We start from the raw sequence: 26,122 nt of genomic DNA, 5'->3' as shown, positions 1-26,122 counted from the left end.
CCTCTTTCCTTCAAGTATTTGCTCTAATGCCACATTCTTAGTGACAATTTAAATTTAAAACACTGCCACAGAATCAGAAGCATTATTCCCCATGACCTCTCCAGTTTTATTTTTCTCATAAAATTTACCACCACTTAACTTATTAAATACTTTTGTTATTTACCAAGTTTATTATCTGTCTCCTCTAATTTGAATAACAACTCCGTAAGAGTAACGTTGTCTGTTTTGTTCATTGCTATATCCTGGTGACTAAATCAGTACCTGGCACATAGGAGACACCCAAAAAAATATTTAGTGAATGGGGCCGGCCTGGTGGCACAGCGGTTAAGTGTGCATGTTCCACTTCAGCGGCCCAGGGTTCGCCAGTTTGGATACCGGGTGTGGTCATGGCACCACTTGGCAAGCCATGCTGTGGTAGGCATCCCGCATATAAAGTAGAGGAAGATGGGCACGGATGTTAGCTCCGGGCCAGTCTTCCTCAGCAAAAAGAGGAGGATTGGCAGCTGTTAGCTCAGGGCTAATCCTCCTCAAAAAAAAAAAAAATTTAGTGAATGAATGAATGGCAAAAGGAAATATGGGAGAAGCACTAAATGGGAGCCAAAGTTGGGCCTAATGAAGATTAGTCCACTAATCTCAAGTGGGCCTGAGATCAAATTTCTATAAAGCCTATTAAATCCAAATAGACAATGATCTAGATATAAAGGTTTTATTCTATTTAATTTACAAAGGGGCAATCTAATGAAAAATCATTAATTCAAATATTAACTTGGATTTTTTCATATGAGAAAAAAGTGTTAAACAATTACGTAAGAACATACTTCAAGGAAGATACTATACATATAAACATGAGAAGCACTTATTTATGAAAAATTTTTGCTATATTGTAAATCATTCTTACTAATTTGTTAAACCAAGCCTCCCAAAAGGACCTCTACTTAATCTACTAGCTTCCTTAAGCTATAGTTCAACTTGTTCTCCACGTTAACAAATCACAAAACTGCATTTAATTGCAGAACTAATAATAATAAAGAATACTCATTGCCATTGCATGCCTATGTGTCAGGTACAACATGAAACACTCTACTAGATTATTTCACTTAACCTTTATAACATAGGCAGCAGCATGTCCACTTTTTAAAAAACAAGGAAACTGAGACATGTTTTAAAGGATAAGAAGCTTATCCAAAATTCAAAGTTATTAAGTGGGGAAGATGGGATTCAAAACCTATGTGGTTTTACTTGAGCACACACTCAATTATCTCACTGTCATCTCATTTATTTTGTTGCCTTTTAAAAAAATAATCTTTAAATCAGATTTTTCACTAACTCTAGTGATCACATCCTTGCAAGTGATTTATGCACAGTATTTCCCAACTTCAATCATCCCATACTATCACGTTTAGATTCCCCATATCTAAACACCAGTAGTACTATTAATTTTATAGTGTCTTTAAATTGACTTACTTTTTTTGGCTTTGTCTTAAGCCATATCTATAAAATAATGAAGTTCATATTTTTTCTTACACACATAAAGATACCTCTATATGCCATCGTCTGTGTACCACCAGAAATAAAAAAAGCTATTTCTGAACTCTTTACCGGTTTCTCAAACTATGATAAATAATGATTTAGAAATAGCTATTTTTCTGTTTACACATCAGGGAAAGGCTTTATTCTCCTAGCCACAGAAACATCAGGAAAAAAGACTGCCAGGGAAAATTCATTAATTTAAACAAAGTCAGGATTAAAGTACTCAAAAGACATGGACAATATTTATAAACAGTTAAAGCTAAGATCAAGGTCCCAAAAGAAAATGAATTTTACACTGATAGTTCTTAAGTACATAAATTACAGCAGTGTCCTAACTAATCCTGTTTCCACCCTTGTTCCTGTCAAAAGAATTTGTTGTACTATAGGCAAAAAGATAAAAAATATATACTATCACTTGCTCTCTCACTCTCTGATCATAGCACTACCCTGCTTAAAACTCTTTAATGGCTTCTTGAAATACTCATAATAAAGTCCAAACTGTCTATCATGTCCTAAAAAGGTCCTTTATCCTCCAGCTCCTGTGTGCCTTTTCAGCTGCATCTTTTGCCACTTTCCTCCCCAATTCCCTGTTCCAGTCACACCGAATCTCAGTCATACTAGCAGTCTCATATTTATATCATGCATTTTCTCAACCCAAAGTCTAAATCACTCAATTAAATCATGTAGTTTCTCAACACTAAATTTTTGGCACTGAACTAAATCACCACTTTGCTTCTCTATATCACCCCCACCTAACTATAAGCTTCCTTGAGGTTGTGTTTGTTTGGTTTTCCACTGTAAACACGTGCTTGGCATGTAATAGGAACTCAATACATACATGTTTGGTGAATGGATGAGCAATATATTACCATGACCATTTAAAAACAGAGAGAGGGAGCGAGAGAGAATATGTGTGTGAGTCTATGTGTGTACATACCAACTACAGGAGCCATTAAGTTTATATTTGCACAGGCTTTTTAGCTACCATAATAAATAAAAGTTTCTTTTTCAGCTTAGAAGTTGTATTATTAATGTCCTTTTTGTAATTAAAGCAATTAAACTCAAACTAGGGATAACCTAAAGAGTATCAGTACAGGAAAATTCCTCCAAAAATGTGACTCGGATAATCTAATTTGTACTTACTCAAATCATCTGATATGTCTTCAATTCCTGAAGCACTATCATCAGAATCAACAGTATTATCTGTACGTGTTTGCTGCTTCTGAGATCGTGGCGAGTTTTCCAGAGCAGATTTTTTTCCCTCTACAACATCACTATTCACTTTGTCCAAAGAAGTAAAGGAGCTTGGAATTTTTTTCCCAATCTGCTGTAATTCTGTCTGTCTCATGTTTTCTTTCAAAAGTAAACTGGGCACTTTCTCTGCTTCTGCTGGTGAACTGGGCGCCTTTTCTGATTTCATCTGAGAAATGGGTCCTTTTTCTGCTTTTCTCTGTGAACTAAGCGCCTTTTCTGCTGCTGTTGCCTGTGAGCTGGGTGCCTTTTCTGTTTTCACTGGTGAATTAGGTGACTTTGGTGATTTTTCTGCTTTTGCCTGTAAACTGGGTGCCTTTTCTACTTTTGCCTGTGAAACAGGTAACTTTTCTGCTTTAACCGGTGAATTAGGTGATTTTTTTGCTTTGCAATGACTTTGATCTCGAAGGACTAATCCCAAATCTTTAGGGCCCGGAACGTTGGCAGCATTTACTTTACATGATTTAACTTCTGTTTTTTCTATACAAATATCATTTTGCTTATTTTTTTTACTATTATTCCTATTTGGAGAGCTGGTCCCAATTTCTTTTATGGATTTATCATTTCTAACTTTCAAAGTTTGATTAGTTATAACCTTAACTGCTTTGTTTTCTTCAGAAAGAGCCCAAGCATTCTTCTTTGGTTCATGATTTTCATTTTTAGAGGTCTTAGACTCTTCCATTATTTGAAAACCTGCTTCTTTCCAATTGTGATACTGTAAAATGGCAGATTTCCAGTAGTCTGAATTGCTTCAAATCCAGTTTAGGCAAGCAAACTATTGGGTTAAAAAAAAAGAAAAACGTAAGATCTGTTATTTACAATGCTATTTTTAAAAAATTGGTGAAACATAAGAAAAATTCTAAAATTTGTTCTCAAAACTGAAGAAATAGTAAAAACTAAAAATACTCTGAAAAGTACATGAGAAGGAGTTAAAGCCTACTTAGTAAATTACAGCCAAATGCCCATAAAGGAGGTTCTAATGTAATTATGGCAATATGACATCAAAACAAGAGAATTTTACAAGTAGAACATTGTTTTACATTACGAAGAATTTCATCTGAAAGGAAAATAAAACCTGCAATTGATGCACCAGAATTAACATAAAAGGAAATGCAACAAAGAAAACACAAGAATTCCAAACTATATACAACATATGGAATCAGTTTATGGAAGTCTAAGTGGTGTGATCTTGCCCACATGACTTTCCTACTAAACACCACCTATTTATACAACTTACCTACTTCAAATTTGACTCTCTAAATATGGAGAAACAATGTCAACGGACTTTCTCTACCTCAAGTATAAAGGAGTTTAAACTCTTCTGAGGTAAGAAAAATTTAAAAAGCAATAGAAACCCAGAGTTAAAAAGTGATAGTAATATTTTATATGGTATTATAATGGTGATACATGTCATTATACACTTCTCAAAACCCACAGAACATGTACCACTAAGAGTGAACCCTAATGTAAACTATGGAATTTGTGTGATAATTACATGTCAATATAGGTTCAGTGATTGTAACAAATGTACCACTCTGCTGTAGGAATGGTGATAGTGGGGGAGGCTATTCCTGTGTTGGAGAAGGGAGTATATGGGCACTCTGTACTTTCTGCTGAATTTTGCTGTGAAATTAAAACTGCTCTAAAAAAAGAATGTTTTTTTAAAAAGATGATAGTAAGAACACTAAAATCAGTCAGAACCCTTTTTGTTCTAAAATATAATATGGACAATTATGCATTTTCCACAGAGCACACACTATAAAAAATGAAAATACTGAATTTTGTTAAATTATTTCTGTATTAGAAATACCTTACATACCAGATTTTACGGAAATCAGGATGTTTTTACTGGTCACTTTGCCCTGTATGCCTTAAATTCAGACCTATGTCTCTAAAGAAAGATTAATAATATGAATAAAAATTAGAGTCAGCAAAAGCAAACTGCATGTAGAACCTTTGATTTCACTTGGTTAATTTACTAAATTACAAATTTGGGCAGTTGAACACCTCTAATCATATAACTATATATTGCATAAACACAGAATAATTACATAAAATAAAAACCTCAGAACACAAGTCATTTACACCCATCTATCTGTGTTTATGCCAAAGCTTATTTCCAAAAAGGGAAGAAAAAAATAAATAAACTTACCTGGTTATGTCTCCACTGAAACATCTTACTCAACTTAGACCTAGTGTTTATAATTCCTGTTTATGGGACAATTCTCTGCCTTAATCTCTGTCCAGATTAACATTGTCTTTTATTAAAAAAAACTTACGAGGTGCTTCTTTCTAATTATTTCACAAAGTAATATTTTAAGAAATTATGATAATTAAAATTTAGGCCAAAACCATACTAGATTTCCATCATTAATTTCTTTTTTGACTAACATTATTTTCCAGTAAAAAGCTATAGCACTTTTATCTATAAAAGAATGCTTCTGCTCCCCGTTTTTGGATATTTGAATTTATTTAATTAATGCATTTTGCTTTCATTATTCTTGATAAGGTGTTTTATAAAACTGTCAAAACAGATGTCAAATATATGACTGCACCTAAATTCTTGTAGAAACTGCCACATGCTCCTAATTTTAAAAATAAAAATGGGTTCTATTTCTAAAAGATCAGTTTTACCTTATCCAGTATAACTGGATATAATTCAATATATTAATATATAAAAATACAATTCAAAATATTTTAAATTTTATAATGCTATTCTATGATAACGACTCTAGTAATTTTGTAGATGTCATCTTACTGACAAAGAAAGACTTGATAAACAATAAAGACTTGATATAACGCTGATCCACAATTCTGTTTATAAAACTGTTTTGATGCACTGTTCCTCCACTCAAAAAGAAAAAACTATAAATCAAGTTTGTATAAATAAATTAAAACTACAAAGATTTTTAAAAATTAAGGTACTTAATATAGATAAACGCTAGTGAGGAGTTCAAGAATCAGAAAATTGCCAGGTTTCACTTTAAGTGAGTAATCTGTTTCATATGACTAAAAGTACCTTTAAATTTTTAACAGGAACGATGTCTTATGAAAAAATAGACTATACTTATTTTCTAATCTTCCCCATCTTTTAAGAGTAGCAAATGTCCTATTGTTTCAAAACAAAAAAGTGTGGTAATTTTATAGCAAAATTGCTATTTTTAACTTTTTCTTTTAAGCCATCAACAGAACAAAATTTTCCCAAAAAACTCATAATTCCTAGAAATGACATTCTCTCTGAAGAGAGAGGGTTTTGAAAATAAGGTGCATTGCTTCCCAGTGCACACTCATAGCAAAATTGGCTGAACCAAATTAAAAGATGTCAGACTCACTTTTCAGTTCCTGGTTACATTTTTAGAATGTGGTAAATGAGTATTAAATGAGATTCTAATCTTACATAACCAATTATTATCAAGAAATTACAAACAATGCTTAATAAATTTCTTTTTAAAAAGTATTTGAATATAGAAAACGGTTGGTATTTAGAATGTATTTCATTTCATTTTTAAATAAATCATTGAGACATTAGTCTATTTCCTACTTCTAGTTCTAATCATATCTCTCTCTTCCTTGAATCCTTACAAATGTCTACCACAATGCTGCCTACTTAGGAGACATTCAAAATCACTAGCAATTAAAAGAATATCTACTCCAATCTCATGTTTTCACATTCCTCTTTTCCTGCTGCAAACTTGAAGTCTTCGGCAAAAACTGGAAGTGTTCCGTGAGAAGTTTGTCTTTTTTTTTTAAAGACTGGCACCTGAGCTAACAACTGTTGCCAATCTTTTTTTTTTTCCTTTCTGCTTTTTCTCCCCAAATCCCCCCAGAACATAGTTGTGTATTTCAGTTGTGGGTCCTTCTAGTTGTGGCACATGGGATGCCACCTCAGCATGGCCTGATGAGTGGTGCCATGCCCGTGCCCAGGATCCAAACCAGTGAAACCCTGGGCCGCTGCAGCAGTGCATGCGAACTTAACCACTCGGCCACAGGGCCAGCCACAATGAGAAGTTTTTGATGTCTTTCTATAATTTCCATCATTCAACTGGCAGACTGGCCTACAAGTTCTGGGGCCTTGAGACTCAAGACTTGTTTAGGTGCACTAACTAAGAAAGTTTACCTGCAATAACTTTTGCATAACTAACGGAGAACCTAATCACAGCAATAACTATACTCCTCAAGTAATCCTTCCATGGGAGAGACAACTTACTACTGTAAGGCATAATCATAAAAAGTTATCAGAAGCTGCTATTGCTTTACCAAAAAAAATTACAAAATGAACCAATTTCAGCTAAGGCCTCCAACCACTGAGGCCTACCAGCTACTGAATGACCCTGTACAAGAAGACATTGACCCTCTCTGAGTCACAGATTTCTATACTATAAAATGAGTGGGTGAACCAGGCTATTTTTAGAGTCTACCCCAACTAAAATGTTATGATTCTATGTAAATCCTGAAATACAGTGATGCTAATGTTATACTGGTTCTGATAATTTTACAAGTTATAGAAAATTTCCAGGAATCCCTCAGGCTCCATAAAGAAACATAGAATTTGTACAGATGTTAACTAGACTTACTGTGGTGATCATTTTGCAATACATACAAATATCAAATCATTATGCTGTACACCCGAAACTAACATAATATTCTATATGAACAATACCTCAATCAAATAAAAAAAAGAAAAAAAAAAGACAGCGGGGCCAGCCCTGTGGCCGAGTGGTTAAGTCTGTGCCCCACGCTTCAGCCGCCCAGGGTTCGGATCCTGGGCACAGACATGGCACCGCTCATTAGGCCATGTTGAGGTGGTGTCCCACATGCCAAAACTAGAAGAACCCACAACTAAAGTATACAACTATGTACTGCGGGGATTTGGAGAGAAAAAAGCAGGCGGGAAGAAAAAAGATGATGACTGGCAACAGTTGTTAGCTCACGTGCCAATCTTTAAAAAAAAAAAAAAGACAGCACTTGTAGACAATGTTCTCTATGGAAAAAAGCTTGCTAAGCAAAAGGAGTACACATAAACTAAGACTCTAGAGACAGAATTACTATACAAGATATGTGCTTAATAAATTCTAAATGAATATATTACTAAACTTTTTTTTTTTTAAGGAAGATTAGCCCTGAGCTAACTGCCGCCAATCCTCCTCTTTTTGCTGAGGAAGGCTGGCCCTGAGCTAACATCCATGCCCATCTTCCTCTAGTTTATATGTGGGACGCCTGCCACAGCATGGCTTGCTGAGCAGTGCCATGTCCACATCTAGGATCCAAACCAGCGAACCCTGGGCCGCTGAGAAGCAGAATGTGCACGCTTAACCACTGTGCCACCAGGCCGGCCCCTTATTAAACATTTTAAAAGTCACTCAATGCTTAATAACTGTATAATCTGGCATATGCTGTTGGTTATTTTTAACACTGAAATATTAGCAATAATAAACCAAGCTTAAAATATTAATTACCTTTAAGGCAGTAGTTCTCAAATTTTAGCATTCATTACAAGCACCTGGAAGGTCTCATTCCCAGAGTTTCTGATTCAGTAGGTCTGGGATGGGAGCCTGAGAATTTGCATTTCTAACAAGTTCCCTGGTGATGCTCATGTGGCTAGATGGGGAGCACACTTGAAGAATCAGTGCTCTAAAGAGTGGCTCTGAAAGTAGAAGTGAAGGGAAACCACAATCCATACAATCTTACACACGATGAAGAATTTGATTCACGTCAGTCACTCCACTAGAGTGTAATCTCCAAGAGGTAAGAAACCATTTCTGACTTTGCTTACCATTATATCTTCAGTGCCTGTCACAGTGCCCAGTACAAAACAGACACTCAATTTGTTAAATGGGTTAATGAAAAGTTAGCTTAAATTATTTTTAATTGTTCGCACTTTAAAAACAAAATATTATAAATCCAAAAGACGCTTAGTTGCATCATACCCTATATTGTCTACTGTAACTAGAAAATGTCTCCTTTCCAGAAAGCCTTCCCTAATCCATCCCCCACCCTCTCCCCACCCAGGGTGGGCTCAGATAAGTATGCCTCTTTCTATGAACTTTGCTCTTACCTTTCTCATAACCCTTAGCACTTAATACTTTTCACATGTTTACTTCCTATTTGGACTTTAGGGATTTGCTTTTCCAGTTTGCTTTTTATAAAACAAATACATTTACACAGTTCAAAAAGTCAACAGTACTACAAGGCAAAACAGTATTCTCCTACCAACTACCAATCTCTCTCCTCAGATGGAACTACTTTCAACTCTTTCAGCTGTTTCTTCTGAGATCTATCTCCATATTTCTAGATTACATGTTTAAGCTGCTATTTCTTATTTTGTTTTAGCTTTAGAAATTACCTACTTACTTCCCATTATGGAAAAGGATTTGGCTGTCTCAAACACTCCCCTAGGGACAGACAGAATTGCACAGACTCACGTTCTCAAACCACCCCCGTCCTCCCAGAATGATTTTAATACGGCATGCCAATATTATTCATGGCTGAGCCAGATTTTATGGATAGTTTTCAGGATGTCCATCAAAATTCATTTTCTCCTTTTTCCTGGGCACATGGCTAGACTACATTTCCCAACCTTCCCTGCACTTAGCTGTGTCCTTAAGATCAAGTTCTTAGCACCTCCATGTTTTCCCCTTCTTACTGGATAAAATTCTGAATCATCTATCTTCAATCATACAGCCAACAATTATGTTCCAGACCAGTGAGTTTCAAACTTTTGTGAATAGGAACCAACTAGTTCCTAAATGCAGATTTTGATTCAGTAGGTTTGGAGTGAGGACTGACATCCAACATTTCTAACATACCCAAAGTCCCGCACTTCTAGCTTTTGATCATACCTTTGGCTGGACAACACAATCAATGGAACTAGGGCTTCCAAATGACCACACAAAACTACTCATCTGGATCTGGCGACCACTTACCTAGCAACTATTACATGACAAAAATAAAACTCTTTTTTTAAGCCACTGTATTACCAGATCTCTTTGTCATAGAAGCCTAGCCTTCTGACTTAAGTAATATATATACACTATAATCATACTTCCCTTTTGGTATACTTTTCAGTTTTACCTGGAATTAATCATTGCCTCATTTTTCTTAAGTTCTTTTTATATACCTATCAACAATTCATTGACAAAACTGTAAATCTTCTCTCAGTATGTTCAAACACATCACGTAATCTATGTGTTTGTTTTTGTTACTGTTGTTCTCTCTTCTTGGCCTGGTTTTCTCCTGACCTGGAGCTCTCTGGTGATTACCAGACTTTCACCACAGTTGTCACCGGAGACTTCCTTTCACTATCATCCTACCAATTGCCATCCACTCTCTCAGGCTGACTCTTTTGTTTTCCTCTTCCATGATTTACTCCCTCTTTATCGATGGAGCACATCTTCCAGTAGCTTTCCAAGAAAGGAAACATGAAAGATACTAAAGAAAATAATTATGTCCCCCTTCTCACATTTCATTCTGTGCACAGGAACATCCATTATCATAACATTCCTGACTTCTTTCCACTCCCCTCATTCATTCCTTTCCTAAGGAGTAGGGTAACTTATTTCATCAGGGAGTTTGGAAAAATGATCTGGGCAAAATTTAGCATCTTCCTCTCTCCTTCATCTTTGCATCCAGCTGTTCACAAAGAAATTTCTACTCTCTTATTCATACTCTAACACTTAACATGTACAAGCACCGCACAGGGCCTGTAAGTTGTTCAGATCTGCCTGTGCCTTAGTGGGTAAATCTAATTCTGGCACTGAGGATTAGCAAACCACTTGAAAATGTAAGTCCCATTCTCCAAAGTGACCCTTATCCATAATAAAAATAATATTCTGGTCTCCATATGCTTCCTTTGTCTCTCTTAATTTGTTCAGAATTCAAGAAGGAAAGAGATTGCTATTTATTGGACCTCCTTAAGCCCCAGTAGGAGGTAAATTTTATAAGACTTTCCATGTCTGAAATGTCTGTATTCTATCTTCATATTTTTAGTTAGGTTTAAAATTCTAGCTTAGAAATCATTCAGGCAAAGTCTTACAGGTATTGTTTCAATGTTTTCTAGTTTCTAGGATTACATTGAGAAAATTACGCCATTCTTATTCTTCACTTTTTTTTATTGAACTGTTCTTTAATTTATGGAAACTTTTAGGATATTCTCTTTGCCTCAGTGTTCTGTAATTTCCAAGTGATATGCACTGGTGCAGATATTTCCTCATTCATTTTGCTGGGCATTCAGTTGGCTCCTTTAATATCTAAATCAAGTCTTGCACTTTCAGAAACTGTTTCTGGCATTGTGTCTTCTATAATTTCCTCCCTTTCACCTACTCTGTTATCTTACTATAGCTCCTGTTAATTGGACTTTAGGCCTCCTACACTGATCCTCCAATTATCTTACCTTTTCTCTCCATTTTCCATCTCTTTGTTCTCCTTCCTGGGTGATTTTCTCAACTTTATCTTCCAACTCTTCAAAACTTGGTGAGGGGCAATTGGGGAAACCTATCATATTTTCATTTCTTTTCTTTTTTTTTTTTTTTAAACAACAGACGTTTATTGCTCACAGTTCTAAAGGCTAGAAGTCCAAGATCATAGAGCTGGCATGGTTGAGTGAGGGCCCCCTTCCAAGTCACAGACTTCTCCCTGTATCCTCACATGGAGGAAGGGAACATTTCTAAGAACTCTCGGATTATTCCTTTTTACAGCACTCTGAACTTGCTCATGGTTACCATCTCATTTCTGAGGACACCAATAGTTTTTCTGAAACTTTTTTCTGCTTCCTGTATTGTTTCCTGAGTTCCTTATTTATTTGTTTTCTTCTCTATTAAGCAGACTAAATATGAATAGGAGTCTTAAAAGGAAGAAAGATACAGAAAAAAATGTGAAAAAATAATAGCCAAAAACTTCCCAAATCTGATAAGATACACAATTATACATATCCAAGAATTACAATGAACTCCAAGCAGAATAAACTCAAAGAAATTCATACCCCAAGATACATTACTGTTAGATTGTTGAAAACCAGAGACAGAGAGAATTTTCAAAGCAGCAAGAGACAAGGAACTTCTTAGGCACAAAGGATCCACAATAACATTAACGGCTGAGCTCCCATCAGAAACCATGAAGGCCAGCAGTCAGTGGGATGAGATATTTAAAGTCCTGAATGAAAAAAACTTTCAACTAAGTATTTTCTAGCTTTGCAGCAAAACTATCCTTTATGAATAAAGGAGAAATCATGACATTTCCAGATAAACAAAAGCTAAGAAAGTTCATTACCAGTAGACTTGCCCTACAAGAAATGCTAAAGGGAGTTCTTAAGACTGAAATGAAAGGACACCAAACAGTAACTCAAAGCCACAAGAAGAAACAAAGGACCCTGGTAAAGGTAACTGCTTAGGTAAATATAAAAGCCAGTATCACTGTACTTTTGGTTTCTCTTTTTTTTCCTACATTATTTAAAAGGCAAATGCACAAAAAGACAATTATAAATCTATGTTAATAGGCATGCAATATATAAAGATGTAATCTGTGACAATAACTATAAATGAGAACGCACAGAGACGTATAGGAGCAGAGTGTTTGTATACTATTGAAACTAAGATGGTGTTTCTCAAACTAGGCTGTTATAAACTTAAGATACTAGTTACACTGTTATCTCCAACAACCACTCAGAAGCAAATCTTTCCTTATCAGTAATTACTTTAAATGTAAATAAATTAAACTCTCTAATTAGAAGCAGAGATTGGCAAACTGGATTACAAAATATGATTCATCTATCATCTATCTGTAAGAGATTAACTTTGCATACAAAGAAACATAGAGGTTGAAAGCAAAAAGATGGAAAAAGATATTCCACGCAATACAGGCACGCCTCATTTTATTGTGCTTTGCTTTATTGCGCTTTGCAGATATTGTGCTTTTTTTACAAATTGGAAGTTTTGTGGCAACTCTGCATCAAGCAAGTCTACTGGTGCCCTTTTTCCAACAGCTTTTGCCCGCTTCATGTCTCTGCGTCACATTTTGGTACTTCTTGCAATACTTCACACTTTTCTATTATTATAATATTTGTTATGCTGATCTGTGATCAGTGATCTTCGACGTTACTATTATAATTGTTTTGGGACACCACAAACCGTGCCCATGTAAGATGGAAACCTAATCGATAAGTGTTGTATGTGTTCTGGCCATTCCCTTGTCTCTCTCTCACTCTCCTCGGGCCTCCCTATTCTCTGAGACACAACAATATTGAAATTAGGCCAATTAATAACCCTGCAGTGGCTTCTGAGTGTTCAAGTGAAAGAAAGAAGAGTCACGCATCTCTCATTGTAGATCAGAAGCTAGAAATGATTAAGCTTGGTGAGGAAGGCATGTCAGAAGCTAAGACAGGTCAAAAGCTAGGCCTCTTGTGCCACACAGTTTGCCAAGCTGTGAATGCAAAGGAGAAGTTCTTGAAAGAAATTAAAAGTGCTACTCCAGTGAACACGAATGATAATCAAAAACAAATCAAAAAGATTTGTTTTCATAGACATAATACTGCAGGTTGGGTTCGAGACCACTGCAATGAAATAAAGCAAATGTCACAATAAAGTGAGTCACACAAATTTTTTGGTTTCCTAGTACATACAAAAGTTATGTTTACGCTATACTGTAGTCTATTAAGTGTGCAATAGCATTATGTCTAAGAAAACAATGTACACACCTTAACTAAAAAACGCTTTATTGTTACAAAGTGCTAATCATCATCTGAGCCTTCAACAAGGTGAAATCTTTTTCCTGGTGGAGGGTCTTGCTTGATGTTGATGGCTGCTGACTGATCAGGGTGGTGGTTGCTGAAGGCAGGACGGCTGCGGCAATTTCTTAAAATAAGACAGCAGTGAAGTCTGCCGCATCTATTGACTCTTCCTTTCACAAACGATTTCTCTATAGCATACCATGCTGTTTGATAACATTTTACCCATAGTAGAAGGTCTTTCAATTCAGAGTCAGTCTTCTCAAACCCTGCTGCTCCTTTTATCAACTAAGTTCATGTAATATTCTAAATCCTTTGTTGTCATTTCAACAGTCTTCACCGCATCTTCACCAGGAGTAGATTCTGTCTCAAAGCCACTTTGCTCATCCATAAGAAGCAACTCCTCATCCATCACAGTTTTATTGTGAGATTGCTGCAATTCAGTCACATCGGCAGGCTCCACTTCCAATTCTAGTTCTCTTGCTACTTCCACCACATTTGCAGTTGCTTCCTCCACTGAAGCCTTGAACCCCTCAAAGTCAGCCATGAGGGTTGGAATCAACTTCTTCCAAACTCCTGTTAATGCTGATATTTTTGTCCTTTTCCCATGAATCATGCCATGTTCTTAATGGTATCTAGAATAGTGAATCCTTACCAAAAGGTTTTCAGTTTTGCCCACATCATCAGAGGAATCACTATCTGTGACAGCTATTTACAGCCTTACAAAATGTCTCTCTTAAATAATAAGACTTGAAAGTCAGAATTACTCCTTGATCTGTGGGCTGCAGAATGGGTGTTGTGTTAGCTGACATGAAAACAACACTCATCTCACTGTGCGTCTCCATCAGAGCTCTTGGGTGACCAGGTACATTGTCAATGAGCAGCAATAATTTGAAATGAATCTTTTTTTTGTGAGCAGTAGGTCTCAACAGTGGGCTTAAAATATTCAGTAAACCATGGTGTAAACAGATATGTCCAGGTTTTGTTGTTCCACTTACACAGCACAGGCAGAATAGATTTAGCATCATTCTTAAGGGCCTATAGGATTTTTTGGAATGATAAATGAGCACTGGCTTCAACTTAAAGTCACCAGCTGCATTAGCCTCTAACAAGAGAGTCAGCCTCTCCTTTGAAGCTTTGAAGCCAGGTAATGCCTTCTCCTCTCTAGTTACGAAAGTCCTAGATGGCATCTTCTTCCAACGTGAGGCTGTTCTGTCTACCCTGAAAACCTGTTGTTTAGTGTAGCCACCTTCATTAATTACCTTAGCTAGATCTTCTGGATGACATGCTGCAGCTTCTACATCAGCACTTGCTGCTTCACTTTGCCCTTTTATGTTTCGGAGACAGCTTCTTTCCTTAGACTTCATGAACCAACCTCTGCCAGCTTCAAACTTATCTTCTGTGGCCTCTCACCTCTCTGAGCCTTCCTAGAACTGAAGAGAGTTAGGGCCTTACTCTGGATTAGGCTTTGGCTTAAGGGAATGTTGTGGCGGTCTGATCTTCTATCCAGACCACTGCAGCTTTCTCCATATCAGCAATAAGGCTGTTTTGCTTTCTGATTATCATTCATATTCACTGGAGTAGCACTTTTAATTTCCTTCAAGAACTTCTTTGCATTCACAGCTTGGCAAACTGTGTGGCACAAGAGGCCTAGCTTTTGGCTTGTCTTGGCTTCTGACATGCCTTCCTCACCAAGCTTAATCATTTCTAGCTTCTGATCTACAATGAGAGATGCGTGACTCTTCTTTCTTTCACTTGAACACTCAGAAGCCACTGCAGGGTTATTAATTGGCCTAATTTCAATATTGTTGTGTCTCAGAGAATAGGGAGGCCCGAGGAGAGTGAGAGAGAGACAAGGGAATGGCCAGAACACATACAACACTTATCGATTAGGTTTCCATCTTACATGGGCACGGTTTGTGGTGTCCCAAAACAATTATAATAGTAACGTCGAAGATCACTGATCACAGATCAGCATAACAAATATTATAATAATAGAAAAGTGTGAAGTATTGCAAGAAGTACCAAAATGTGACGCAGAGACATGAAGCGGGCAAAAGCTGTTGGAAAAAGGGCACCAGTAGACTTGCTTGATGCAGAGTTGCCACAAAACTTCCAATTTGTAAAAAAAGCACAATATCTGCAAAGCGCAATAAAGCAAAGCACAATAAAATGAGGTATGCCTGTTTGTGGGTAAATACACTGACAGAATTTTTATGATCAAAGGCATACAGAACTGTGCCCCCTTCTCCCAAAGCCAGTTTTGGTATAAATGGGATTTCCAAACTAAATTATCTACTCACTCAAAGCCTGATTATGTAGGTTTCCTGGATTATTCAAGTCTTTTCCTTCTTTGTTCATCTGGTAAGCCTTTTGGCCATTTTATTACATATTAAAATTTTCACTGGCAATGGTCAAAAGAAGTTTAAGTTATGCTTCTTTTCACAAGCGATTTCTTGGTTAAAACAGTCTGAGACTGCCAATTGTTTTTTTGTGTTCTTTTCTAATAAGATACAGAGATTACCCAAACCACACTTTACTCTTTTTTCTTATAAACAAATAATTAAGAACTAGCTCCAAATGTGAAGAGTTCTGTGATGCAAGATACACCAGAGGGAACTTGATTCTTCCGTTATCAAGCAGCTCCTGCGTATTTATTCATAATAATATACCTAACTTTTTTACTGGGTTTACTTCTTTGTTGGGGATACCGACTATGTCCCATAGGTCCAAAAACTGTAACAAGTAACTGTGCTGGTCCTACAAGGCTTGTGCTTCTAACACTACACTCATTTGGAAATTTCACAAACTGTATCACTCAGAATGGGCCAGGGTATGCTGAAATAACAACCCCTATAACTCAATGCATATCGTAACTCATGCTGATTTATTAACTCATGCAAAATCCTCTATGAATTCGGGTGGCTCTTCAAGGCAGCTGTCCTTCATTCACTGGCTCAGCATTCCAAGCTGCTTTAATCTTATGTTACTTTCCACTATTAGCAAAACAGGGGAAGGAATAGTGCTGGTCATCTTTGTTTACATTTCATTTACCAAAACAAGTCACATGGCTGCACCTAACTTCAAGGCAATAAGGTACACAAATCTCAGACGGCCTCAAAACAAGAAAGTAGTAACAATGCTTATGACATTAGTACAAGGTGAAATATGGCAGCCTGTTTGTGTCAATGAATGTTCCTATTTCCCTCCAACGCTTTTGTTCAGGGCTGACTTTATGGACATGTAATCTGTGCAGTCACACAGGGTGCTCCATGGTTAGAAAGACCCTGTGCAAAGCTCTGCTGTCACCATCTTGAAATTCTTAATAATTTTGTCTGAATTTGTGTTTTGTAGTGAAGTCTGATGGGACAATGGAACATGCACATGAGCAGAGGTGATACATGCAAAATGCACATCTGCAATTCCTTTCCACCTCATTCTCATATAGCTTTGGTGATGCCCCGTGAGCACAGAATTCCAGTGGATCCACGATGTGTGGGAGTTCAGCAAGACTCAAAGTGAGTACAAGGTAAGCATACTGTCTACAACTAAGTAAGCAGGGGTGCTGACAGCCCAAGAAGCTGTATTTTCTGTTTGAACCATAACTTGCTTCAAACACAGAAAACAACAGTATTCTAAGAAACATGAATGACAAAAAAAACTATCATACCTTTTCTTACTCGTGTTTCTTCCCTGTATTAACCAACCGCTTATGCTAAAAGTGATGATACTGAAAGATAGGGAAAGATAGAGCAAGCCACGGTTCCTTTTCCTTTCAGTCTTGCCAAAGACAAAGGGAGAGAGCGCTAGTAGAATGTGCAAGTACAACAAGTGAAATAAAAACAACAGAGTAAGTTTTGTGCAGTGTAGCTCCTGTTCTGGTAAGAACGATATATATATATACACAATTATGTAGAATTGCTTTGAAATACCAGCAATCCTACACAAGAGTAAAATGTTCTTATATTTGCATTTAAAAATGGCATTATAGGGGCTGGTCCGGTGGCGCAGAGGTTAAGTGCACACGTTTGGCTTCGATGGCTCGGGGTTGGCCGGTTCAGATCCAGGGTGCGGACACGGCACCGCTTGGCAAGCCATGCTGTGGCAGGCATCCCACATATAAACTTGAGGAAGATGGGCATGGATGTTATCTCAGGGCCAGTCTTCCTCAGCAAAAAGAGGAGGATTGGAGGCAGATGTTAGCTCAGGGCTAATCTTCCTCAAAAAAAAAAAATGGCATTACACAATATAAAGATGAACAGTAAAATTTATGCCTAGTAATTTTAAATTTCAATTCTTTATTTAGAATATTAAAAAGTAAATAAAAAAGACCATGACAAGTTGAGAAAAAGGTCACAGACGAAAGAGAAAAGCTTCATATTTTAGTAACTTTAATGGCTCTTTTCCCTGCTTTTTGAACAAGGGGCCCTGCATTTTCATTTTGCACTAGGCCTTGCAGATTATGTAGCTAAGCCTGCATTTGTTCAGGTAAACAAATATAAATCAGGAATTAATTTTAACAAAGATTATTTGTCAACATTCACATTAAAGGCACTGGGTTAAAAGCTGGGAATACAAAGATAAATAATGGGCTCTTGTCTAAAAGAGGATATAGTCTTATAAACAAATAATGACAATATTATGTGACACATGCTATGGAAACCCTGAGTAAAGAGACTAAGAAAAGCTTTCATCATGGAGATGATAGCTGAACTGAGAAAGAATTTCCTACTTGGGAGATGGAGTGAGAAGAAATAGCTCTACTAGATAAGACTTGTATGTACTAAACAAAATGTATTTATAAAATATCATAAAATAGCATGCATAATGATGAATACAGGAGATGAACTGGGAGTGTAAATTGGTGCACACATTTGCATACCAAGTCAAGTTTAGACTTCAGGAAAGAGAAGCTATAGATTTTTTTTTAACATAAGATTTTATATTTTATTTTTTTAAGATTGGCCCTCAGCTAACATCTGTTGCCAATCTTTTTTTTTCTTCTTCTTCTTCTCCCCAAAGCCCCCCAGTACATAGGTGAATATTCTAGTTGTAGGTCCTTCTGGCTGTGCTATATGGGAGGCTGCCTCAGCATGGCTTGATGAGTGGTACTATGTCCGCACCCAGGATCCGAACTGGCAAAACCCCGGGCCACTGAGGCAGAGCACATGAACTTAACCACTGGGCCCTGGGGCAGCCCCAAGCCATAGGTTTGTAAGCAGAATAGTGACACAATTCCTGTTTTAGGTTAACTTCTGCAGAACAGGAAGGCAGAGTTGAGAGGAAAAGGAGACAAGTCAGTAAATAACGGTAATTATCAGTAACAGTAAAAAGCATTAGAAGGTTATTTGGGGCCTTATCACAAGCAATTTTGGTGGGATTGGGGAGTGGGAGAGGCTGTGGTAGAGTTAAATGGGTTTCTTTCCAGAATGACCTTTCAGACTCTTCAATATGCTAATAAGCACTGTAAATCTCTAAGAAAGAGAGATAATTTGCAACATTACCCAGATTTATTTGACTAAAGAAGCCTCTTTTGCCAGGACTACATATCAGTATCTCAAAGAACTGCAAGGAACTTAAGTTTTTTAGCACAGTTCTATAAAACAGAAAGCCAGCATTGAGTGAGAAAAGCAGAGGGCAGTAGAGGGCTTAAGACAGGTAAAACAATAGCAATGTGAGGAACAGGAAAGAAAGCTGACTACAAGACTGCCAATCTGTGTTAAGGACCTAACTAAATATATAAAACACCAGTCTACTAGTTTATACAATTTGCCAATATTTAAATTCATACTGGGTAGGGGATTGACAGAATGAATACTTTGATAGGGTAAGGGAACACAACAGTAATGAAACCGGTGGTGGGAAAAGGATAAAACCAAAAAGAGGCTCCATACAGAGATTAGGGATAGATCAGAAAACTAAAGAAATGAGAAAGATGCAAATACAGATATTTAGGAGATTTTGGTCAGAAGTAGAACCATTTTTGAACCATATGAGTAGGTGTGTCAAGGAAAGTAGAGTTGAATATCACTGGAATACAGAAATTAAGTAAAAATAAAGTGTTAGGTGACCTTCAATGTTATAATTCCAGTTGCCCAATATGACGTCAAGAATTACACCAAAGTATCAGTGAAAACAGGGGAGTGACCCAGAGGTTCCTAGATTGAAATGACAAAGTTGGATAAGAAACATAGCCAGCAAGGCACCAGTCATAAAAGAAAAGGAATTTTAGAGGAAGATAGAAGAATAAACTGACAATATGTAGAAAAATATGGGTTTGGTTTTCTAGTTTTGAGGAAATAAGTGTGAGGGAAATAAGCGCCATCCCTTAGAGGATTTAGAATAATGGTTCTCAATCTTTTTTCTGTTCCAATACATCTGAGAAACGGAACATACTCCCAACAGAAATAAGAGGAACACAAGAATCGGGGTAAGGGAGGATAAGTGTGAGTGATTTAAATAAGGCTTTCCAAAGTGATTATGAAATACCTTCCTAAAGGAAGTGTAATTCTCATATAATGAAAATCACTGGTTTAAAACTGGTACTATCACAGAAAGCTTAAATAGAAGTTTCAAACACTAACAATTTTTAATCTATGTGACAGAATTCAAGACACTGTCCCATAATAATACCACAAGTTCCTACAAAAAGTCCCAGAGTTCTTATCAATTTTTCAGTTAGAAAAAAAAATTTTTTTTTTTTTTTGAGGAAGATTAGCACTGAGCTAACATCTGCTGCCAATCTTCCTCTTTTTTGCTGGGGAAGACTGGCCCTGAGCTAATATCCATGCCCATCTTCCTCTACTTTATACGTGGGATACCTGCCACAGCATGGCTTGACAAGTGGTGCATAGGTCTGCACCCAGGATCTGAACTGGAGAACCCTGGGCCGCCGAAGTGGAATGTGCGAACTTAACTGCTGCACCACCAGGCCAGCCCCCTCAAAAAAATTAAGATACAGCATCAGCTAATATATGTCTAGTATGCCCATTCATTTATCTTTACACATCTGTGAAGTTAATACAGTCTTGCAGTGTTTCCAGTTTATACATTAATGAGGAACCCTGAGTGACTTCCCTAAAGTGACACAAATGGGAGTGGCTTATAACTACATGAAACAAGCGCCCCAATTTTTGGTCCAACACTTAGGTACTAGGGTATGTCTCTTAGCCTAAATCAGCAGTTCTCAAACTTTTTGATCTCAGGATGCATTTACACTCTTAAAATTTACTGAAGAGCCAAAGAACTTTTGATTTTGTGGGTTATAGTTATTGATATTTATGTCATTAGATATTAAAACTGGGAAATTTTTCAAATGCAAAAATAGTACACTATTAACTCATTCTATGAGGCCAGTATTGCCCTAACACCAAAACCACACAAAGACATCACAAGAAAACCACAGACCAATCTCTCTTATAAATACAGAAGCAAAAATCCTCAACACCACACTAGCAAACCAAATCCAGCAACAAAAGGATTATACACCAGGACCAAGTGGTCCCAGGAATGCAAGGTAGGTTCAATATATTAAAATCAATCAATGTAATACACCATATTAATAGAATAAAGAACAAAAACCACACAGTCATCCCAACAGACACAAAAAAGCATTTGATAAAATCTAGTACCCTTCTAAGATAAAAATATTCAACAAACAAAATAGAAAGGAACTTCCTCAACCTGATGAATGGCATCTAAGAAAAATCCACAGGTGACATCATATCAATGGTGAAAGACTAAGTTTTTTCCTCTAAGGGTAGAAACAAGACAAGGATGTCTGCTGTCTTCACTTCTATTCAACACTGTTCCGGCCAGGGCAATTAAGCAAAAAATAAATAAAAGGCATCCAGATTGGAAAGGAAGGAGTAAAACTACCTTTATTTCCAGATGACATGATCTTATATACAGAAAGTCCTAAGGAATCCACAAAAAAACTATTAGTGCTAATAAACGAGTCCAGCAAGGTTGCTATTCAACATCAATATACCAAAATCAGTTGTATTTCTAAACATTAGCAATGAGCAATCCAAAAATGAAATTAACAAAACAATTCCATTTACAACAGCATCAAAAAGAATAAAATACTTAGGAATAAACTTAACAAAAGAAGTACAAAACTTGTACACTGAAAGGGCCAGTGTAGAGGTGTAGTGGTTAAGTTTGCGTGCTCCGCTTTGGCGGCCTGGGGATCACGGGTTCAGATCCCAGGAGCGGACCTAACACTTCTCGTCAGGCCACACTGTGGTGCCATTCCACACAAAACAGAGGAAGACTGGCACAGATTTTAGCTCAGGGCCAATCTTCCTCAAAAAAAACAAACAAACTTGTACACTGAAAACTACAAAACATTGTTGAAATAAATAGGTGAAGACTTATTTAATGGACATGAAAGTAAATGGAAAAACATCTCATATTCATGGATTGGAAGACTCAAAATTAAGATGACAATACTCCCCAAATTGATCATCAGACTCAACATAATTCCTTTCAAAATTCCAGATGTCTTTTTTTTTTGCAGAAACTGACAATATTGAATTTTAAGAACTCTGAATAGCCAAAACAATTTCAAAAAAGAACAAAGTTGGAATACTCAAACTTCCAGATTTCAAAACTTACTACAAAGTTACAGTAATCAAGACTGGATGGCAATGGCATAAGTACAGACATACAGATCAATAAAGAATCCAGAATCAATTGAGGATCCAGAAATAAACACAGACATTTATGGTCAACTGATTTTCAACAAGGATGCCAATAAGACCATTCAACAAGGGAAAAAGCAGTCTTGTCAATAAATGGTGCTGTGAAGCCACATGCAGAAGAATGAAGTTGGACTTCTACCTCACGTCGCATACAAAAATTAACACAAAATAGATCAAACACCTAAATGTAAAAGCTAAAACTATAAAACTGTCAGAAGAAAACACAGGTGTAAATCTTCGTAATCTTGGATCAGGCAATGATTTCTTAGGTATGACTCCCAAAGCACAAGCAATCAAAGAAAAAACAGATAACCTGGACTTTATCAAAATTCAAAATGTATGTGCTTCAAAGACATACTCAAGAAAATGAAAAGAACAATATGACAGTTCCTCAAAAAATTAAACATAGATTTACCATATGATCCAGCAATTCCACTTTTGGGTATATACTCAAAGAACTGAAAGCAGGGACTTGAACAGATATTTGTACACCATGTCCACAGCAGCATTATTGACAACAGCCAAAAAGGTGGAAGCAACCCAAGTGTCTATCAGCAGATGAATGGATAAATAAAATGTGGTATACGCATACAATGGAATATTATTCAGCCTTAAAAAGAATGGAAATTCTGACACATATGCCACAACATGGGAGAAACCTGAAGACATTTTGCTAAGTGAAATAAGTAAATTATAAAAGAACAAATATTGTATAATGCTAATTATATATAATTAAATTCACCGAGTCAGAAAGTAGAATGGTGGTTGCTAGAGGTTGAGGGGAGGAGAGAATGGAGAGTTACTGCTTAATGGGTACAGAGTTTTAGTTTGGGAAAAATTTAAAAGTTCTGGAGATGGATGGTGGTGATGGTTACAAACAATGTGAATGTACCTTAATGGTACTGAATCTACACTTAAAATTGGTTAAAATGGTAAACTTTATATTAGGTATATTTTACCACAATTTTTAAAATACAAAAAAAGAAAATGAAAAGACAATTCACAAAATGGGAGAACATTTTTGCAAATCATATATCTGACAAGGGTCTAGTATCCAGAATATATAAAGAACTCCTGCAACGCAACGATAAAAAGACAACCCAATTTTTTAAATGGGCAAAAGATCTGAATAGACATTTCTGCAGACAGGATATACAAATGGCCAACAGGTACATGAAGAGATGCTCAACATCATTAGTCATTAGGCAAATGCAAATCAAAACCACCATGAGATACCACTTCACCCACTTGGATGACTACAAATTAAAGAGATGGACAATAACAAGTGCTGGAGAGAATATGGAGAAATTAGAACCCTCATACATTGCTAGTGGGAATATAAAACGGTACAGCCTCTTGGGAAAATAGTTTGGCAGGTTCTTATAAACATAAATGTATCAAAACACCCAGCAATTTCACTCCTGCGTATAAATCCAAGAAAAATGAAAACATACATCTACAGAAAAACTTTTACATGAATGTTCATAGCAACTTTAGTCATAATAGTCAAAAAGTGGAAACAGCCCAAATGTCTATCAAATGATGAATGGATAAATAAAACATGGTATCTCCACAGAAAATAGTCCATAGAATGTAATCTTATTCAGCCATAAAAAAGAATGAAGTGCTAATACATGATACAACATGGAGGAACTTTGAAAACATTATGCTTAGTGAAAGAAGCCAGGCACAAAAAGCCACATGTTGCACAATTCCATTCATACGAAATGTCCAGAAAAAGGTAAATCCATAGACAGAAAGGAGCTTAGTGTTTGTTGCCAAAGGCTTGGGGGAGAGGGGAATGGGAAGTGACTGCTAATGGGCACAGGGTTTCCTTTTGGGAAGATGAAAATGTTCTAGAATTAGATAGTAGTGATGGTTACATAACCTTACAAATATACACTAAACTGTATACTTTAAAAGGGTGAGTTTTATGGTACTGTAAATTATATTGTAAAGAAAAAAAAGAATATAACACATTCCATTAGCCATCAAAGCAACGTTTTCACATATCGTGCAGACATCACTCCACATTTCAGATGGGAAAAGGAGAGGCAAAAAGACAGCTATCATCTTAATATTACTATGAAAATAGTTGTGACTCAGAGACCCCCAAGAGGTCCCCAAACATAGGTTAAATACCACTGGTCTGAACTAACACTCAGCACAAGACTGGAGCTTAAATACTTAATGACTGATCAATTTTAATAATTAAATTATTTAAACTACAGTGTATACAGCTGAGACTGACAAAATGCAATCAGATGTCATTATTAGGTATGCTTCATAGTGTATGTTCTTATGAAATATTTTTGACAACCTATGTGACTATACTGAATTTAACACTCTCTGCATACTAAATTTTGACAACATAAACCTGAGGTGCAAGATAGTATACTGGTTAAGAGCTCTGACTCTAGACTCAGACACCCCAAATTCAAATCCTGACTCTGCAGCAAAATAGCTGTGAGACCTTGTCCAAGGTACTTAACTACATCACCCGTAAATGAGGATAATATAAAAAGGGTTGTCATGAGGACTGAGTTAATACTTCCACGATCTTTAGAAAGAAGTACACAGTAACTATGCAGTTATCTGTTATCACTGTAAATCAAATACCCACTTAAAACTACCAGGCTACTGTGTGACTTACAAACATACCTATTTCTTTTTGAAAGTACACGCTGCTTTGTGTAAAGGTTAGGACTTTGCTCATCTTTATTGATGAACACTGAGCTTGCACAAATGCTTCCACTTCTTTCCAGCCCACACTCTCCTGTGCCCTATCCTACTGCCTTACAGTGCTAAATGAGAACGTGGTCAACTAACCAAAGCCAAGGAGTGAAAAAACTTCCTGAGTCACCATAACTAGGTGATTTCTCCCAGAGGTATTTCTATCTGAAAAGTATCTTCTAGGAAATTAAACATTTTTAAACAATAAGATTTGGATCACAGGATCCTCAGAAAAACAGTCTGGAATACAGAAACTGGGGAGAGGAAAGGAGAGTGGCATGGAAAAGATGACTTGACTCTCCACTGAAACCGGGGGTAAAATCTGTTGGTAAAGGTGGTGAGAAAGAAATAGTTGGGGCTGGCACCACGGCCTAGTGGTTAAGATCAGCTCACTCCACTTCAGTGGCCCAGGTTTGGTCCCAGGCACAGACCTACACCACTCGTTGGTGGCCATGCAGTGGTGGCAACCCACATACAAAATAGAGGAAGATTGGCACAGATGTTAGCTCAGGACAAACCTTTCTCAGAAAAAAAAAAAAAAAGAAACGAAACAGGGAGTTAGAAAACATATTTCTAATTACAGCTCAACCACTATCTCACTTGGTGATCTCATTTTATGAGATAAAAATCCAAACACCTTAATTTAACATACACAATAACCTTCACAATCCCACTGCTACTTCCAACCATTTCTTCTCTCACCACTCTATCCATAAATCCTCAGTTCCTGTCACGCTGAATTTCTCACTCTTCCCTACAAACCGATCTCCATAACAATTTATCATCTCTGCATATGTTATTCCTTAGCTCTGGAATGGCCTCCAGTCTATCCCCTTTTCCACCCAGAAAACTTCAAACTCATCCCTCAAGAGCCAGCTTCTTTCCCCTGAACTCCCAAAATCTAGTGTGTTGTAATTTATCTGCATTAGATGTAGATTGAGTTGCCTGAGGGGAGAGATCATCTTTAATAATTCTGTATCTCTAAAACCTAGCAGTATCTAGCATAAAGTACAAATGCAAAGGTTTATGAAATGAAAGATTAAATGAATGAATGAGCAACCTTAGGCAGTTTCTCCTATAAAATTAGGAGAATACTTGATACACCTGAGAAGCAACAAGGCCTCTATAATAGGGGAAGCACAAAGCTGCTTTGAATCTTTCTAATGCTACAACCTTCAGCAAATTA

General features: G+C 36.7%; 1 protein-coding gene across 7 annotated transcripts in view; it reads right to left on the bottom strand.

Annotated features, from left to right (window-relative positions):
• TUT4 (terminal uridylyl transferase 4) overlaps positions 1–26,122 on the bottom strand; it is a 116,139-nt gene that overhangs the window by 87,009 nt on the left and 3,008 nt on the right. For all 7 annotated transcript variants that reach the window (XM_046661304.1, XM_046661300.1, XM_046661302.1 and 4 more), the window contains exon 2: positions 2,674–3,556. In XM_046661304.1, coding sequence (XP_046517260.1) covers positions 2,674–3,463 — 790 coding nt within the window. In that variant the 5' untranslated portion in view covers positions 3,464–3,556. The remainder of the gene's footprint in view (positions 1–2,673; positions 3,557–26,122) is intronic.

Source organism: Equus quagga, chromosome 5 (assembly GCF_021613505.1).
Source record: "Equus quagga isolate Etosha38 chromosome 5, UCLA_HA_Equagga_1.0, whole genome shotgun sequence".
Classification (NCBI taxonomy): domain Eukaryota; kingdom Metazoa; phylum Chordata; class Mammalia; order Perissodactyla; family Equidae; genus Equus; species Equus quagga.
Note: the sequence above shows the minus strand (reverse complement) of the source record. Positions and strands in the feature narration are given on the sequence as shown.